Below are 19282 nucleotides of genomic sequence, written 5' to 3'. Positions count from 1 at the left end.
CCGACTTTAAAATAAGTCCGACCGAGGCAAACGTGACTGATGAGAACACAGCATACCACCCTGGTTCAGGACTACTATTGTCCAACCTATCATCATGGTACAGAAAGCATAACCCTCGGCCTCATCAGTAGTTTCCGATACATAAAAGTCATGTTTTTAGCACCGGGTCAGCGGCTACTTAGGGCATGTTTGCGACCAGTTTATTTATTTGTTTTGAACCATTTTTAGAAGTTTTGAAGACAAAATTAACTCCAACGGAAATGTTTGGCTCCATGTTGTTGATAAACCGTATTTCAGGTTTGAAGTCGACCTCAGCGGGATCCATTTTTACCGCCCCCCGGGTTATTCCTAGCAGTGAAAAATTACAGTTGTGACAGGGGAGGACGGCAGCGTAAACCACACTGTAAAAAATAAAGCCCGAGTGAGAGAAATTAAGAAAGTGTGCGTCTCTATGTGTGAATGTTTGAAGTTAATTGAGATGTTTGTGTGTGTCTGGGTGGCAGGATGGTGGTCCCTCCCTTGACTGGTAAACCCCAACAGGAAAAAGCAGACCCCACATTAGCGAAGCCGAGGGATCCCCGGGGCAGGCCGGCATTGGAACAGAGAGAAGTGTGGGAAAACTTGCTTAAGCATCATATCGGGGCTTTGTTTGACCTTTAACCTGCCATCCGGCTAATTTAACTTGACTATAAAAAACGTGTCCCTGAACGTCTGCCGGTGGTTTACACCTCCGAGGCTCACGGATCCAAGGCTTGGAGGGACGACGGGACGGAGCGAAGCGAACACTCTCGCTCTCTTTCTCTCCACCTCTCTAATTACAGCCACCGAGCCGGCTCTGCCCTTAAACCACAATCTGCGGAGGCATGAAATAAATACATGCTCTCTGACAATAAACAAGAGCCGTCTGAAGCGACAGCACCTCCTCGCTCTCACCCCACCGCCTGAACTCCAGCCTTTCATAATCCTCGTTTCTCTACATCTGGCAAACACTACACGGCGAAGACGCCGATTCCTGCACACATGAAGTGACTTTTCCTAGAACACACGCCAGTGCTTGTACAGGTTACATTTTAAATAGATGTTTTTATTTGGATATTTGACTCATTAGAGAATGTATGTTGTTGTTTTTACACCTTTTACTTCCATAAATAGGTGAACTTTTATTCCACTTTCAACCTTTTTGGGGGTTTAAAGTTCATGATCCCCTAAATTGTGCTCTTCTTTTATCTGATTGTTAATGGGATTTGGAGGAGAACAAATAAATAAGAGGGACGATCTGTTATCTGTTTGTGATCTTAATTATTTATGACATATAATCATATTAATAAATGCTATTGAGTTAAAACAATACAACTTTTGACACTTGATAAATCATTTTCCACTGTATTACTGTTTGTATTGTCATCTCTATCTTTTTTCTTTTTCTTTTTGTAAAGTGTCTTTGTATGTATTATTATTATTTTTATTATTATTATTAGTAGTAGTAATATTATTATTATTATTATATATTTTTAAAGACATTAAAAACAAGACAGTGGAATGGAAAGAGTTACATTTTGCAACTAACTGTTAGCTCACTATAACTGGTTCATTAAAGTTAACTAGTAAATAGAAATGGACAATTTAACTTTATCGTGGGTCAGCCGGGCGCTAGCGTGCCAGAATTAAAAAACAATTGAGCAGCGAATGTGTCTTGGTAATTGTTTAATCACAAGAAGCTACTCAATGGAAGGCGAGTCTCGCTGGAACTTTTATTGTTTTTTTGACGGCTACTGATTAAATCAAGTAAATAAGTAAGTAAGTAAGTAAGTAATATTTATTTATATAGCGCTTTTCGAGACCAGGGTCACAAAGCGCTTAAACAATCAAAACAATACTCAAAAAAAAGGACATACTTTAAAGATCAAGATAATACTGAGAACAACTCCATCAAGCGCAAAGAGAGAGGAAGATCGTTCCAAAGCTTAGGAGCAACAGCCTGAAAAGATTTCTCTCCTCTGGTCCTGAGCCGTGTGCGAGGAACCATAAGTAGATTCTGATCCACAGACCTCAGAGCCCGAGCTGGGGTGTAAGGCTGGATCAGATCAGTGATGTAAGGAGGAGCCTGACCATGAATAGCTCTGAAAGTAAGAACCAGAATTTTAAAGTTGATCCTGAAAGAAACTGGAAGCCAGTGAAGAGTTTTAAGGACCGGAGAGATGTGAGTTCTTCTACTTGAGCGGGTCAGAATTCTCGCTGCAGAGTTCTGAATCAACTGCAGACGAGACAGCTCCTTCTTGTTAAGACATGAAAACAAACTGTTACAATAGTCCAGACGAGAAGAAACAAACGCATGGATTACAAGCTCCAGATCATGTTCCGACAACATTTTCCTAAGTTTAGAGATTTTTCTCAGTTGAAGGAAACAGTTTCTGGTCAGTTTTCTGCAATGTCGAACAAGAGACATGTCTTTATCAAATACAACACCCAGGTTTCTCAGGCTCAGTTTGACAGACTGACCTAAGTCACCCAAGTACTGACTCAACCCTGGAACCTTATCATCAGGAGCAATCACCAGAGTTTCAGTTTTGTCCACGTTTAGCTGTAAAGTGTTTTCACTCAGCCATTGTTTGATTTCTAGCAAACAATTGACTATGCTGTTCAGCCTCTGGGGCTCAGTTGGATCAAAAGAGCAGTAAAGCTGGATGTCATCAGCAAAAATGTGATAAGAAACATCTGGAAATCTCTGAATGATTTTACCGAGGGGAATCAAGTACAGCAAAAACAATAAAGGACCCAGAACAGAACCTTGAGGGACTCCACACAACAGATCTGCCGATTCAGACCTCATTTGATTGGCAGATACACTAAAACTGCGCCCAGAAAGGTAAGATGAGAACCATTCTAACACAGACCCAGACAGTCCCACTTCATCCCTCAGTCTTCTCAGCAGGATCTGGTGATCAACTGTGTCAAAGGCTGAGGACAGATCCAAGAGAACCAGAACAGTGAATTTACCAGAGTCAGCCGACATCATGATGTCACTGGACACTTTCAATAAAGCAGTCTCCGTAGAGTGATGTTTACGGAAGCCAGACTGAAACTTCTCATGGATGTCGTTCTGATCCAGGAACAAAGACAGCTGCTCAGACACCACCTTCTCCAAGATCTTGGACAAGAAAGGGAGCTTAGAAATAGGCCTGAAATTACTGAGGTCAGTTGGGTCTAAGCATGGTTTTTTGAGCAGAGGCTCCACAATGGCATGTTTAAATGCATTGGGAAAAACCCCTGTGGAAAGGGAGAGGTTCACCATATTGGTAACCCAGGGGCCAATTACATCAAATACTTTGATAAAAAGCCTACAAGGAAGGACGTCATCTGAGCAAGAGGAGGGTTTCATCTTGTTCACTAGTGCCGAAATATCACCCAAAGATACAGCAGTGAAGGAGGACCAAGAGGAGGAGAGGGGCTCAGAGACAGTAGGGGTTCCAAACGAAGGGGGAGAGATTTTCTCTTTGATCAATTTAATTTTGTCAATGAAAAATCTCAACAATGCATTGCTGTCAGCTTCACAGAAGACAGGTGTGATTTGAGGAGCAGGAGACACGAGAGAATTAATCGTGTCAAACAAAACTTTGGGGTTTTTCCTATTTGCTGCTACCAGTTTTCTGATGTAATCAGATCTAGCAGTTTCTACCATCTCATTGTAAGAAGTCATCAGATCCCTGAGGTGAAGTCTATGCACCTCAAGTTTAGTGGACTTCCAGAGACGCTCAGTCTTTCGACAAAGTCTCTTCAGACTCAGGAGATCTTCATTTGTCCAAGGGCACCGTTTTTCCTGAATTTTCAAGTTCGATTTAACAGGTGCCACTTGATCCAGTATTTCAACACAATGATCAGTGAAACAGTGAATCAAACTGTCCACGTCTGGGCAGTCATCAAAGGAAAGACGGTCAAACATAGCAGAAAAACTGTCTGCAGTATCGGCTGAGATGACACGCCTCTGAGACCTAACTTTCAAAGGCTTAGATTCAGGAATGAAGTCCAGGTTAAACAAGACAAGAGAATGATCACTCAGATGGACATCATGTACATCAGATACATGGAAATAATGTATCTTAAATAGATGTTGGACTCTATTGTACTCATCAGTATGTGTCTGTTTGTACAAAACTCTCTTTTCATTGAAATATTTACATTAGAAAATGATCTTAAGCCACGCCCACTGAAAATTGGAGATCTGGAGATTAAATCTTGTTTACCATAACCACGCCAACTCTGCTGTGATTGGTCAAACATTAAGGTTCTCATTGTGTGTCATCAATCCAGGAAGTTTCCATCTCTTGTTGTATAAACAAAGCAGGTATGATTACAGCTGACTGGAGGAGGAGTGAAGCCATTATTACGTCATAATGGGCTCAGCTCTCGTAACAGCTTGTTCGCTGAGATTTCAGACGGGGGAGAACTTTATAAAGTAATAAGTTCAAAACATGGTCATGATGAGAGACTTACTACATCTCTGAGAGGAAGATTCAACATTTGAAACATGTGAGGAAAGTTGGGTTTTTACATTAGTCCACCTTAAACGTCTGCCAAGATTGATTTATTTGGGAAATTAACTGGATACACTTTACTTTTATAACTCGTTTTTCTGCCTGAACGATCTTGTCTGCAGCGTCGCCGCAGGTTGACGCAGGGAGAAAAGGATTGAATATATAACAACGACGCCACACGCATGGTTTAACAATATAAGTTCCAGAAAGTCCAGCCAATGGGAGCAGAAACATTCAATCAGCATTTTTTGCACGAGGGAAACTTGTGTTGCGAGCGGACCGATGTTGAGCATGTGAGTGAGAGCGTGCAGCAGTGATTTTGAGCACGGAAAAAAAATATGTTTTGAGTTCAAAATAACCAAGACACAGTTGTTTAAGTCGGTGTCAGAGATTTAAGTCCATACTGATGTTAGCGCAGCGATCTCTTTAACAATAGTATCAATTCACACCAGGAATTAAACTGCAATGGATTAAGATACATAATTAAAATAATCAAATGTTAAACATTGTTTCATCATGACAACTTGATAAGAAAGACTTAAATGACTTTGATTTAAAGATTTTAAGCATCATGCTGATGCAACAACACAATTGTTCAGTTAAGATTATAGAGGAAACATTCAAATTGTTTTATCCTTCTTATTTGATGTTGAAAAATATCAAGACTAAGATGATAATCGCGAATAAAAAGATAAATAGGACTAAGTCAAAAGTTATTTGTTTTAAGATTGAGATTTAAAACAGTTTGGTTTAAATTATCTGACTTTATGGCAAGAAAGGAAGTCCAGAGAGGTCACTGAGTTCATCAAAAGTTGCTGGTTTAAACTCTTTAGTTTTTCTCTTTTTTTTGCCACAAGAGAAAAAATCAAATCAACCTACAGTCTACTCTCAAACTGTTCTTAAGTGTTCAACAAAAGTTCTATTTAGATTTTAGTACGGTTTCTGAACATAGATCATGTGATCCTAATTTCCATTATAGATCTTCAGAATACATCATTGTGGTTTTGGCAGCAGTTGATTTATATTTTAAAACGGATGAAAATATGTTCTCATAGTAAACAATGACTCATCTGGTGTTTTATTTTCACACCAAAACCGTCTCTTCTTTCTCACCCCGAGTTACCTTCACTGGCATGCTGCTCTACTCTTGTATTTATCTCACAATGTTCGGGTAAATGCAACTTTCAGGATGATAAATGGTAGGACTTCACGCTAAGCATTGATCTTAATCTTCTTCAACAGCGCCCCCCAGTGGAAGGTAAGGTCACCAGCATCACAGAACAGTCATAATGCATGTTTGAAATATATTTATTAAATACAAAAAGACTCTGTGCAGTGCAGTAACAATAATAACCATACAAAAATATTTGGGCAACTACCATGCTTGCGATTTTAAGTGCATGAAAGATATAAAAATGCACCTTTAAAAAAAAAAGAAAAAAAAAAAAAGAAGAAAACAAGCAATTCTTTTACTCATTTAAAATTCTGAGTCATCAAACCTGATGAAATAAACCACAGAAATTACACTTAAAGCAGAAGTGACGGCGTGACAAAGCTTGTTAAGAAACACATTTTCTAGCGTGAAAAAGCTAAATTTAAGGGAAAACCAGTCACAGATGTCTGTCTAAAAATGAAATGATTAGCTTTAAATACAAAAATAAATACTGTTTGTTTACTTGTGTAAGTAGTGTGGATACAAACAGGCACTTCGACGACCTCGACATTCTATATGTACCAATGATGACGTAAAATGGTCAGTTTCAGAGCGGATTCTTTGGTTCACGGAGGGTGAAAAGGCTCATCAACACTGATTATGTCAACTTTTTTTTACACCCTTAAACAAAATAAGTGGAATCTCAGGTTGGAAGCTGAACGTCACATCTCGTTCCACCATTAGATTTGCACCTTTAACTCTTCTAAATACTTTTTCTAATTTGTTTCTGGATAAACAGCAATAAGCCTTAACATTATGACCACCTGACTGATGTATTATTGGACCTTAGCAACCCTTCAAAATGTTCATAGTGTAAATGCTCATCGGGAAACGCCAATATGTCATGGAATATAGGTGAATAAAGCACCTTATTCTCAACTCTGGGATGTATTTCCATAACCTGAGTGTTAAATCTGTACGCATGTAAAAAGAACTCGGAAGTAAATAATCTCTTGACATAAGTAGATTTTCTGTGAAGCTAACGAATATTGTCTTGTTCAAAAAGGATGAAAAGAAAAATGTAATATAGCTCTTTCATAGCTCTCATAGTTTCAAAGTGTAAATGAACATTATTGGAAAATGAAAAACAGGTCTGAGCTGGAGAAAGTCACAGCTAACATTGTAGCTTGAAAAACTGCTGCAAGTTTAAATCAGTGGTCACAAAAATATATAAAATAAAATGATAAAATGATCACATATAGACTGAAAGATTCTTTTTTTTGTTGTTTGTTTTCAATACGGCCCAGAGATGTATAAAAGTTGTTGAACTAAAGGCAACATCACTGTGTGTGATATTCTTTCTTTTAACTTCAATCTAAACAAAAGCTATTGAAAGACGATGTTTAGTGTGGTTAGTGTGGATGAACCAGAGACTTCTGACTGGTTCTACCTCAGCCTCGCACAGAGACTGGTCCGTTGAGTCCCTGAGTCTGTGCATCCTTGTTTCCTTTTCACACTGCGGGAGAGAAGCAAGTCTATGGCTGCCACGGCTTCCTGTCTTTGCCTTTCTGGTCAGGAATGTGTTTGTAGCGACACTTGTCCCCGAAATGGCAGCCAGTGGTCCTCCAGAAGTAACACTCGTCTCCGTTGACAGGACCTCGCCGTCTGGGCCTGGAAGAAGGTCGATACGGAGACACATTAGAGGATCAGAAATACACGATCACAGGGGGATTCGATGCTTCTTACCCGGCGAGAGCAGCCGTCTGAGTGACAGGGAGACACGTCTTAAGAGGAAGAGGAAGAACCTTCTGAGTGCGGCGGTCTGGATGACGAACCACAAGTCGGGTGTTCTCAATACAATAACCCTGTGAACGTAGACAAACATTTCATGCATTATATTTTCATTTAATCTCATTTTGTTGACATGAATCTGTGCTTTGCATACAATCATCTACTGAAATAAATCATTTATGCCTCTTATTCAAACTTCTTTCCATAGTTCATTGATGACTTTGTTGTTTGTGTGACTTTATGTATTTGTGTTGGACAACTCTGACCACCTTAGTTTCCCTGATGACAACTGATTTGAATATTGAGAATTATGTTGCAGTGTTTTAAAGACAATTTGCTTAAAGTGATAGTTCACCCAAAATTCAAACCTCACTCATTTTCTCCTCACCCTCATGTCGACTAAGGGTTGGGATTATTTTCAGAGTAATCTGTTCTTTTTTAGAGTTATAGACAAAAATGTTTGTTCATTTTAATGTAGCGACTGGAGCTCAGTTGTCTTCGTCTTCATCTTCGTCCAAAAAGACACTTAAAAACATTCAAATACCTCCATACTGCTCGTCTGTAACTTCCATCTTGTATTGAAGCCTCAACATGACAAATTGTTTGAAAAAACTTAAATAAGTCTATATTTTATAGTTTTAAGTGTCTTTTTTTTTGATGAAGAAGAAGACAATTGAGCTCCAGTCGCTACATTAAATAGAACAAATATTTGTGTTAATAACTCTAAAAAGGAACAGATTACTGTGGGCGGGGTTTAAGATAATTTTCTACTGTAAATATTTCAATGAAAAGAGAGTTTTGTACAAACAGACACATACTGATGTTTTCAATAGAGGTCCAAGTTCTAGTTAAGAAACACTTAAATAAATTAAACATTGTGTCTGTTTCTATTCATCGTAGTCATCAGAAACCCTGAACTTAACATGCACTAGCCAGTCTGGTTCCTCGTGGATTAAATCTCAGACATGATGACTGATGACAGGGAGGATCAAATTAGAACAAACACTCACGTTCAGTTTGTCCATGGCGCGAGTGGCCATGTTGGCGTTCTTGAAGTTGACGAAGGCACAGAATCTCTCGTGCAGCACACGGATGCTCTCGATCTCTCCGTACCTGTGATCCAAAGCAAGCAAACCTTGAGTCTATAGATCGTCGTCACTCGGGCAACATTGAGGTTTCAGCTCAACGAAGGAAGTGAGGCGTGTCCTGCTGTCTTTGACACATTTGTCAAACCATGATTAAAGCGCTTCACCTCAAAGGGGAATGTGGAATATGTACCGTGTGGTTTGTTATGTACACCTTCAGGGACGGCCAATCAAAGAAGTAGTTTTACTTCTTAGTTCTATCGAATGTTGTTATTGACATTTATCTACTAGGTTATGTTGATAATGCCTTTGTTTTTTTCTAGTCGTTGTCGTTTGTGTTGTCTGTCTGTTAGTACAATTATTATTATTCTCAGGAACAACTGATGATGAGACAGATGGAATTCATTTGTGGTCGTTCTCGAGTTCCATCTGGACTGAGGAAGTTTTTACAAGACTCGTCATTCCCTTGTATGGCTTCCAACCTTCGTTCAGGATGGGTGGGGAAGAAATACTTTATGAAACATGTTGAATCAGCAGATTAAAGCAAGTTTCAAGTGTCTGTGGTGACAAAATATGTTCAGTTCAGTTTATTTTAAAAGGAAAATGTTGGGGTCGCTAGGTCAAATCACAAATCAGCTTTGTATGCTAAGCTAACGTCACTTGTGGTCTAATGTCCCCCATGTTTTTATATTCACGGAACAACCTTCAGATAGAAAAAGTGAAATGAAATCATAAATAGTTTGTGTTTTACTAGTTTTCACTAGATCACAGGTTCATTTTTAAATAAACTCGACTTAAACTAGCATCTTGACGTGTCAAAAGCCATAAGCTAATTTTACCTCAGATAAAATACCATATTTTTTCAAAACTAAACACATTTGAGACAGTAATAACCAACAATACATCTTTCTGTGCGGCTCTGTAACAAATGCCTCACGGACCAGTACCGGTCTCCTGACCAGGAGTTTGGGACCATCACACAACCCTTTTTCACACCACAGACAGCTAAAATAAACAGCGCGACATTAAATTAATAAAGACACCACATCAGCAGGAGCCCCGGGCAGATTTCAACAACAAGATGGTTTCGTATAAAGTTGAACTCTCTTCTGCTAGTTATGCCAATTATATTTGTAAACACGACCGACAATAATGTCTCGAGTCACGTTATAATGCTATGGACATAAGACAGTTAAAATGGATCTAAATATTTGTTCTGGCGTTTGACAACCACTAGTGTTAAGTAGTGACACTTGAGTTTTGAACTCTTGAATCACGGAGGTTGCTTTACTGATTTGATTTATTGCCATTTTTAGAATGTCATATAAAATTGGCTCCTTGGCAGAAGTATGTGCTTACTCTAACTTCTCTAGGCATCATCTCAAAATAGAGAATAACTAAGTAAAGAAAACTTTTTTTTTCCCCAGATGCTTACACTTTAAAAAGGTCCCACAGGTGTTTGTCGGTGAGCTCTGTCGTCACATTCCCGACCCAGAGCGACGCACACGGGCTTCTGAAAGAAAGACAGACATCAGAATCTACTTTTCCAACATGTGTTACTGTTTTACTTTTTTAACATAGTGACACTGCAATAACAAGCTCAAGCAGACAACAAAAGAACGTTGTGTGAAGCCGAGACAGAAGTGGATCGTGACCATGAGGAACACAGCAAACAGCATGTGCCCGATATCAGATCGGAGTCACACGGAACATTCACACGTACCCTGCTGGAATCCCACACTGATCTTGATTCCCAGCTGGAAGACAGAGAAGCAACTTTAAACACTTGCGTGAGTACAAAAGGGTAAATCTTGTGATCTCACCCCTGGCGTCGGGACAAGATGCCAACACGGCCTGCACAGTCTGGAGCTTCTCCAGCAGGATCACACTTTGCATTTCTTCAAATCCAAGCTCCTGGAGTTTAAACAGGGAAATCAACTATGGCCAAAGTAACCATTTTCATAAATCAATGAAAAACTTATTTACCATTAATTGCAAGACTTTACAGTTAAAAAGGTCGTTCATAGCTTCCTCACAGTCTTTGTCTAGTTTCAGCACCTGCTCCATGGCTTTCTCTGCATCGCTGTACCGCTGCAAGAGACGTTTAATTGTCACAACACTCTTGTCTCATCTGTTGCATCTGCTCACCTTCATGCCCATGAGCGCACTGCCCTTACGGAAGTGTCCTTTGGGCCAGTCGGCTGCGAGCTGGATGGAGCGCTCGGCGTCGGCCAGGGCCTGAGGGTACTGCTCCAAGCAGTAATAGCAATAAGAACGATTCCCAAAGAACCTGTGAAGGAACACGTCACTGCTGCTCTTCTTTTAGTCACACACAGCAACATGTACCTGTAGTCTTTCGGGTCACATTTGATGGCTTCTGTAAACATGCTGACCGCTTGCGAATACTGACCCTCCTGCACCAGTTTGATACCTTTCTCTGTAAAAATATGTATAAATAAATTGTAAAAACTGCTCAAGAAGCCAGGAAAAGATCTGGAGATTGAGTTAAATCTTCACCTGTTAGGGACGCACTTTTCTTAGTGGTGTCCATTTCATTTGTCTGTAACAAAAACAATATTTAAATGACATGTGTAAATCATGCAGGGAGGGATATGAGTTATAATTTTAGTTTAGGAGTTTATCAAGTTCTTTCACACCAGATGAAGCAACTTGAAAAATAATGTTACAATGACTCAAAATGTCTGATCACAATTGAAATTTGTTGGAATACAATTGAAAATTGTAAGAATAAAATTGAAAATGGTTTGATTAGTTGAAAATAATTAGATTACAGTTGAAAATTGCTTGAAAACAGTTAGGAATGTTTGATTGCAGTTGAGAATTGTTTAAATACTGTTAAAAATTGTGGGATTACAGTTGAAAATCCTTCATTGCAGTTGAAAATTCCACAATTCTATGTGTATGCCTTGTATAAAACAAAACTTGAAACTGAATGGTTTGAAGTCTATGATTGTATTAAAACATAAAAATAAAATGAACCAATGTACTGTATATGAAAATAATGATAAGATTGAAATAAACAAATCAAAAGAAATATGCAAATATTTTGCTAATATTTTAACAATGCAGAGTTGTCCACTCATCTCAGTTTGCTTATCTGTGTGTTGTAACCAAGGATGTTTGTTTGTTCTTTTTTAAACAGTCGAAAGACTGAAAGTAAATCTTTATCATTGTGACTTGAACACATCCATTTCAAAGAATCTCAAATCAACAGGTGATGTGTTTTATGTACTCATCAGATCCTGTCACATTTGAAACATCCGTCCGTTATTGACTGAGCTCTGAGCGACATGCTCGGGGTTAAGTAGGTCGACACACAGACTTTCACATCACTGACTGATTAAATGGTCTTCACACTGTGCAACACAGACAACAGACTTTTGACTACCCGGGCAACAATCTGTTCCCACAGGGATAAGAGTGCATAAATATTTGGACAGCGGTCCAGTTTTAATAGGATTCCCACAGGCGAAAAAAAAAACGTGTTCGTAGCAGAAGCTAAAAGGCTAACATGCTACAACACTTTGGATAAATATAATCCAAGCTCACCGTCACTACCAACTACACCAGGGGTCAGCGAACTTTATCAATCAGTCATTCAAACCCGTTTTCTACAGTAAGAAACACTGGGATCCACAAAACCCTTTTGACTTAAAAAAAAATTAACTTAAAAAATGAAGTATGATTCCATATAAGGTTTACTTACTTTGATAATCTTTATGCTATTACTAAACGAACTATGAATGAAAGGTCTGGTCCTTTTTAGAATTATAGACAAAAATGTTTGTTCATTTTAATGTAGCGACTGGAGCTCAGTTGTCTTCGTCTTCATCTTCCTCCAATACAAGATTAATGTTACAGACGAGCAGTATGGAGGTATTTGGATGTTTTTGGATGAAGACGAAGACAACTGAGCTCCAATTGCTACATTAAAATAAACAAACATTTTTATCTATAACTGTAAAAAGCTTAGTCGACAAGAGGGTGAGTAAAAACTGAGAGAAAGTAGTCAAACAATTTATGCTGTTAACGTTAACTAGTCAGAATGGATTGTGGAAAATGAATCCATCTTTAGTTGTTTTGATTGTTTAAGCGCTTTGTGACCCTGGTCTGGAAAAGTGCTATACAAATAAAAATAACTTACTTACTTACTTTAATATGGTGATGAAATAGTCAGGATTGTGTGAAGATTTGATATCTTGTTTTTTTATAATTCATATTTAAACCAAACATATATAATATGTTTATTTTCAGGCACTAAAAAAAGTCAACTACTTTTGTTTCTCAGCTGCTCAGGACCCAAAAGTGGGCGGCAAGATGGATTTTTCTACATAACCATTTATTTCATGATATAGGACAGACTAGTTACCATAATAATTTTTTAATTTCGGAACAAAAGTAACTTAATTTATAATTATGTAAAGGTCTGACCTGCAGCAAAATATCACAATATTTTCTATGTAGGCTGAACGAAAGAAATAGTTTAACAAGTCTTTTATTATCTGCACAAATTAAAATTATATTTTTGAAGAAACTAAAGTAAAATACCGTAACAGCCAGTGTTGTGCGTGTGACTGTTCCTTTAAGACTGAGACAGGTGAGGGAGGGGGAGCATGAGAGCAAGTATCAGCTACTGTCCTGTGTGGAGTTACAGTAACACTTTTTATCACATAAAAGGTAAAGTGAATGAGACGGGTGATCTTTTTTCGTGCATCACTGGACAAATGCTATGAAACATTTAACTTCAATATCCCCATTTATACAAATACTTTAAACTCCCGCATCAGAGGGCTAAAGGAGCCGGAACCGCGGGTTGCTGACCCCCGGTCGTATTAACCTTTGAGGTTTTTCTACAAACCAGATTAATATATAGACTTAATAAAAATCAGTATCTGGATGTTCTTAAGTGTGTCTTTTTTTAACAAGGAGGACGAAGAAGAGTGTTTACGACTGCCATATGAACATACTGTACATTCTTTTCTTTAACTCTAAAAGGGAACAGATTACTCTGAAAATAATCCCAAGCCTTAGTAGACATGAGGGTGAATAGAAAATTAATTTTGAGTGAACCATCACTTTAGGTATGTTCTTCATTGGTTTAATTTGAATTTTTTTCAGACTCACCTCTCTTCGACCCTCATTCTCCTTGTTCTCTTTGGACTTGCGACATGATCCTTTGGGTTTGATATGACTAGCAGCATTTGCAAAAAAGGCACTGCTCACGTCCCACTCTGGCTCCTATGGCGAATCACCGAATCAATATTGTCGAGGAGAAAAACTCTGACACTGCTCTTGGATACCTCTTCAGCAGACGTGCTGATCTCTTTCAGAGACAGCGGGCCTGTAGCAGCAGAGCTCTTGAGCGAGACATCCACGTCCGTCTCCTTTTTCTCCTCCTTCTGCTGCTGCTTGTCCACTTCCACGTTACTTTCAACCTCCGACTCGCTGTCGTCCAGTTCAGACTCCCCAACACCATCTTCGTCCTTGAGCCAAACCGCATGTTAACGTTCAGCAGGTTGCAGGATTTTCTAATCAATCAATACCTGTTCTGGACTTCCGCTTGACTTCACCTGCTTCTTCCGTTTTCTTCGTCGCTGAAAGGTGTCCAAACAGACGTGAGCAAATACACAGAATCCTTACAGTACAACACGTAAAGAACAACACTTTTTCACTCACTTTCCTTTTGGCTTTGCGGCGCTCCGTTCTCCGTTTCGCCTTCTCCTCTTCGCTCAGGTCCTCCTCTCCGTTAAACACTTGCTGAACAAACACATAATGCGTATTGTGACCTCTTGAGCGCTGCTGTGACCTGACCGACCGAAATGTGGTTGTTTACCTTTGACAAAAGTGCATCGTCGCTGGGGTCAGAGGTCGCTTTAACGCAGTCTATCTCGTCATCACTCGGCTGGACTGGAGGACCTGACCGGGGAAGAGGAACAAAACATTACCACCAACTTCGGTTAATACCTTTAACACCCAAGCAAACGTAACAAGGAAGAGATAAGCATCTGCTATTTCCGGAAGAAAGTCCTGAGGCACGGATTTAGATTTCACAACACGAGAAAAAATTTCACTAGAAACAGGAAGATGGTCTGGTTTTGAAGCATAAGGACAGAAAAACAATCAAAACAGAGAACAAAAAACAGAACTTTCACCCCTATAAGAAAAAATGTATAATAATAATGTATACGTTTAGACAATTATAGTAAAATGATTTGACATGATATTAGCAAAGAAGTGACCCAGAGGCCTGAAATCGAATGTGTTGGAGGTATCCCTTGTGTCGTCTCTGGGTCAAGGTGAACAGAAATACATATGCAGTGGTGAAGGTTGTTCACCTTGAACCAGAGACAACACATGGGATACCACAAACACATTTTCTTTGGGCCTCTCGGTCACTTTGACCCTGAGATAAGTCAAGGGTTCAAGAATATACGTATATATTGGTGAATACATTAAAATAACAATAATACCATAGAAATTAGAAGTATCAAATAAAAATAAGAATTATACATTTGATCTAAGATATGCTGATAAAAATGCAACTAAGTAGGGCAGCTCCTCTTAATCTTACGAGCGGTAAATGTTTTCTATCCATCCCCTCCTAATGGACTTTACTTGAAACAATCAAACAAACTTGACACACTTCAATAATAGTATTATTGATCGTTATTCACGTCTTATAACATCAGGACCAAGAATGACTCCCACCGTTGGTATTATACATTTATCTTGTATAAGCTAATAGAGCTCAATGAGTTGTTATTCTATCATTTAATCCCATTTTGTGTATCACTGGAAAGTCACGTTACAGGCGTCACTCGTTTCCAGGGATGATTTGTGGACATATTTGTGGAATTATTCAGCGGAGTAAAAGGATTTTTCCTCATGTTCGCTCCTAAAGTGGGCAGGATATGCATATCCAAACCGCAACTCTGAGATGGTAATTCCGTGAAAACCAACGTGTTGTTTAATCCGTGTAAGTCTCAGAATGTTTGCACAGTTTTTGAATTAGTGGAGGCTTGTTTTTGACCAAAGTCCCTCTTTAGATCCAGGGGGTGAGAGACTTTGAACTGTCCAGGAGCAGCGCGTCCTTCGGTTCAAAGGCCGACACAGACTTGCTGGTGCATTGAAGGGTCTCCAACAATCCTGATGTTGTTTGTCCTTGACCTGGCATCTAAGTCCTTTGTTCGCTACCTTTGGTTTATTTATCAGCTATTTTGAAGATTGTTATTTAGTATGTGGCTTAGCAAAAGTCAGAATTAAATATTTTTCATAAAATGTGCTCAGAAAATATAGCTTTCATATATACAGTTATTCTGTGGCACTCCCAAAATCAGGTCTACTCCATGAAGAACCCTAAACCATTCAACCAGTTCAATTTTAATACTTATTCTTCTGGGCCATGCTTCGCTATATACTCATTCACACTCACTTAGAAAGAATCCGATGACATATTCCAACATCTGTCATACCACACTTCGGTCAGGGACTACTTTTGGAGGCCATTTCTTTATCGTGATTAATATTTAAATCACAGTGACTAGAAGTACACTTTAGTTTAGGATTACTTCAAGTTCTTCCCAACATGTCCCTTTCTTTCTTCAACATTCCTTTGCCGTTTTGGTGTGAAAATAGTAATGTGTTCAATACTAAAAAATAATAATAGATCTCAACAGATTATGACATCAGCTCAGTTTAAAAACAACCATGAAGCTTTCATTCCACAATAAAAATGAAAAACATGCCTGAACAAAGACGAGAACTTACTCAATCCAAATTCAAGTTCAAAACACTGGGAAAGATGAACCACCCTTTAAAAATGTAAACTTTCAGAGTAAGAGACAGTGTGATGTCAAGGTTCCCAGCGGCAGATAAAACTTTTTAGGAATGAGGAAACATGTTGTTATCTTCATCTACTACAATGATGACATTGTGTTTTTTCCATTTCACCCTATATCTGCAAATGTCTTCCCTTGATTAAAGCCACATTATATAACAGATGCCACTACATCTTATCAATTTATTTATATTTATTATTATAGGCGAGTCACTTTGCCGAGACGTGTGGGCAAAGAACTGATAAATCAACTTATATAAGCAGCTGTCTTACAATAACAAGCAAGTCAGGACACGTACCAAAACAAAGTCTAGAGGTATAGAGAACAAAAAGCTTGCCTAGGCTAATGTTTATATTTTAAACGGCCAAAAAAACAAACTTTAAATCAAGGTCTATGTTTCACTGGTGTTTAGGCTACTGTTGCAAGATGCAAATTAGGTAAAGAAATGTAAATGAGAGAAGAAAAACTAAAAATGGGTATTGTGTTTGTATAATTCATGAAGAAACATGACACATGAACAGTGACGGTTCTAGCCATGGGCGAACCATGAGGCTATCATAGACCATTGTATTTACGGTTAACTCGCCTATTCATCTGTGACTTTCCCATTACCACAAAATGACATCAGCAAACCCACATTGATCAATTGGTAGAGTACATCAATTTTAATTTGAGATCAAGGGTTCGATCCCTGTAGATGGTTATAAAGCTGATTATAAAGGCCATATTGTGTTGCAGTAGCAATAAACACCAGTCAACCTCTCGCCTGAGGAGTAATTCAGTGTGGAACCGCCACAGCACTAAAATGAAACAAGTCTACATTTTAAGCTTGTTTGTTGTTTGTAGTTAATTTAGGTTTTTTTCTAAACAATTCCTCATGTCAAAGCGTCAATATAAGAGGGATGTCACAGACGTGCAGTATGGAGGTATTTGGATGGACTACACCTCCAAGGGACTGGTTGTATAAACAAAGCGGGCGCGATTAAAGCTAGCCTGGAGGAGGACCGAAGCCGTTATAACATCATAATGGACTCCGCTCTCATAACATCTTGTTCGCCCAGATTCCAGACGGGAAATAACTTTATAGGATAGATAGATAAAACTTTATTGATCCCTCTGTTTTTCTAGCCATCTCACAGCAACACAGACGATAGATTCATAAAAAAAACAAGAACAAAGATTCTATAAAACTAAAGTGCAAGATTACACAATCCAAGTCTAAAGATAAAGATAGGAAAAAATAACAAAGACAATACAAAAAGATACAAAGATTAACATGGAATATCATCATCTTTTTGCTCCACTCCTGCCCCCAAACTGAGAATTAAACAACTTAATAGCACGAGGAATGAATGAGTCCCTGAGTATATTAGTGTTGTAAAGTATATAAAGTAATAACTTCAAAACATCATCTTGATGACATTTGAAACATGTGAGTGAGTCAGGAAAAAACAAGGACAAAGTTTCTATAAAACAAAGTGCAAGATTACACAATCTAAGTCTAAAGACAAAGATAGGCAAAAATAACAAAGATGATACAAAAGATACAAAGATTAACATGGAATATCATCATCTTTTTGCTCCACTCCTGCCTCCAAACTGAGAATTAAACAATTATATACTAGCACAAGTATGCAAAGTAATAACCTCAAAACATCATCTTGATGACATTTGAAACATGTGAGTGAGTCAGGAAAAAACAAGGACAAAGTTTCTATAAAACAAAGTGCAAGATTACACAATCTAAGTCTAAAGACAAAGATAGGCAAAAATAACAAAGATGATACAAAAGATACAAAGATTAACATGGAATTTCATCATCTTTTTGCTCCACTCCTGCCTCCAAACTGAGAATTAAACAATTATATACTAGCACAAGTATAAGTACAAGTAGTGATGACATTTGAAACATGTGAGTGAGTCAGTTAAGTTGGGTTTTCACATTAGTTGCCTTTCAAAAAAAAAATGTCCCTCTCTAAATATAAACATAAAACAATAAATGCATAGACTCGAGGTAGAAGTCATGTTAAAGACCGTGTATATGTAAAGTAGGTGAAGAAAAATGTTCCCTTAAGGCTCTTTAATGTCAATGTCAATGACACATTTGTGGTTAACCATCTTGTTTGTCCATGTTACTCTCACATATTACTTAACGAAACACCTCTGTAATAACACGACATTAGTTGTGATTGTTTAATTGACTAAAGAAAGGAATTATGACACACAGTGACGTGATTTTTTACCCGCAAACCATTCTCTCTCATCGTCCCTACTTATTCAAACACTATGTGGATTTTCAAAGGATTGCGAGAAGCTGCAGTTCCAACGACTATCGTGATACACTGAGAAGCTGTCAACGTCTGTTCTTTATTTACTGCTTCATGGAACTTGGACGAGTTGCAAAACCTAAAAGGGTGTAACTGGGACCTTGAATTGTCCGAGACTGGAGTCACAATGAGTCACGTAAACGCAAAGCTAAAGGCATATTACGACCATGAACTGCAGTTAATCGCCAGGTTACTTATGTTTTTTTTTACTTTTTGGGAAGTTTTGGAGAAGTGGGGGGGGGTCTCGACTCACCGCTCCCTCCGAGTCCCAGCAGTCGACAAATGTCTCTGGTGAATTTCATGAGCGCGACCATCCAGCATTATCGTCCTAAAAGAACCGACAAAGCTGCGGAAAAACTAGGTTTTGAAGTCGCAACGAGCGGGTTCCGTTGGTGAGGAATCTGCGGGAGTCTCTCGGTGGTTCTACTTCCTGAGAGCGACGTGAGTCATTCCCCGAGCGACGTCTTAAAGGGACAGTGCGCGATTATTGCTCACGTTATCAATAGAGGTTTGAATCTAAAATTCGATTTAAAGT

General features: G+C 38.6%; 1 protein-coding gene across 1 annotated transcript; it reads right to left on the bottom strand.

Moving 5' to 3' along the window:
* Positions 1 to 5824: 5824 nt before the first annotated feature.
* Positions 5825 to 19174, bottom strand: LOC148069636 (uncharacterized). The gene is made up of 16 exons (XM_087802975.1): positions 19001 to 19174; positions 14416 to 14498; positions 14259 to 14339; positions 14126 to 14176; positions 13883 to 14065; positions 13707 to 13820; positions 11079 to 11121; positions 10908 to 10998; positions 10710 to 10851; positions 10548 to 10652; positions 10385 to 10475; positions 10285 to 10318; positions 9997 to 10074; positions 8487 to 8589; positions 7432 to 7550; positions 5825 to 7356 (listed from the first exon to the last, which is right to left on the bottom strand). The coding sequence occupies exons 1-16, from the start codon at positions 19059 to 19061 to the stop codon at positions 7221 to 7223; spliced, it is 1515 nt and encodes a 504-aa protein (XP_087659101.1). The 5' UTR covers positions 19062 to 19174; the 3' UTR covers positions 5825 to 7220.
* Between the last annotated feature and the right edge of the window lie 108 nt (positions 19175 to 19282).

This window comes from Callionymus lyra, chromosome 11 (assembly GCF_982586985.1).
Source record: "Callionymus lyra chromosome 11, fCalLyr1.hap1.1, whole genome shotgun sequence".
Classification (NCBI taxonomy): Eukaryota; Metazoa; Chordata; class Actinopteri; order Syngnathiformes; family Callionymidae; genus Callionymus; species Callionymus lyra.
This window is presented reverse-complemented; position numbering and strand designations above follow the sequence as displayed.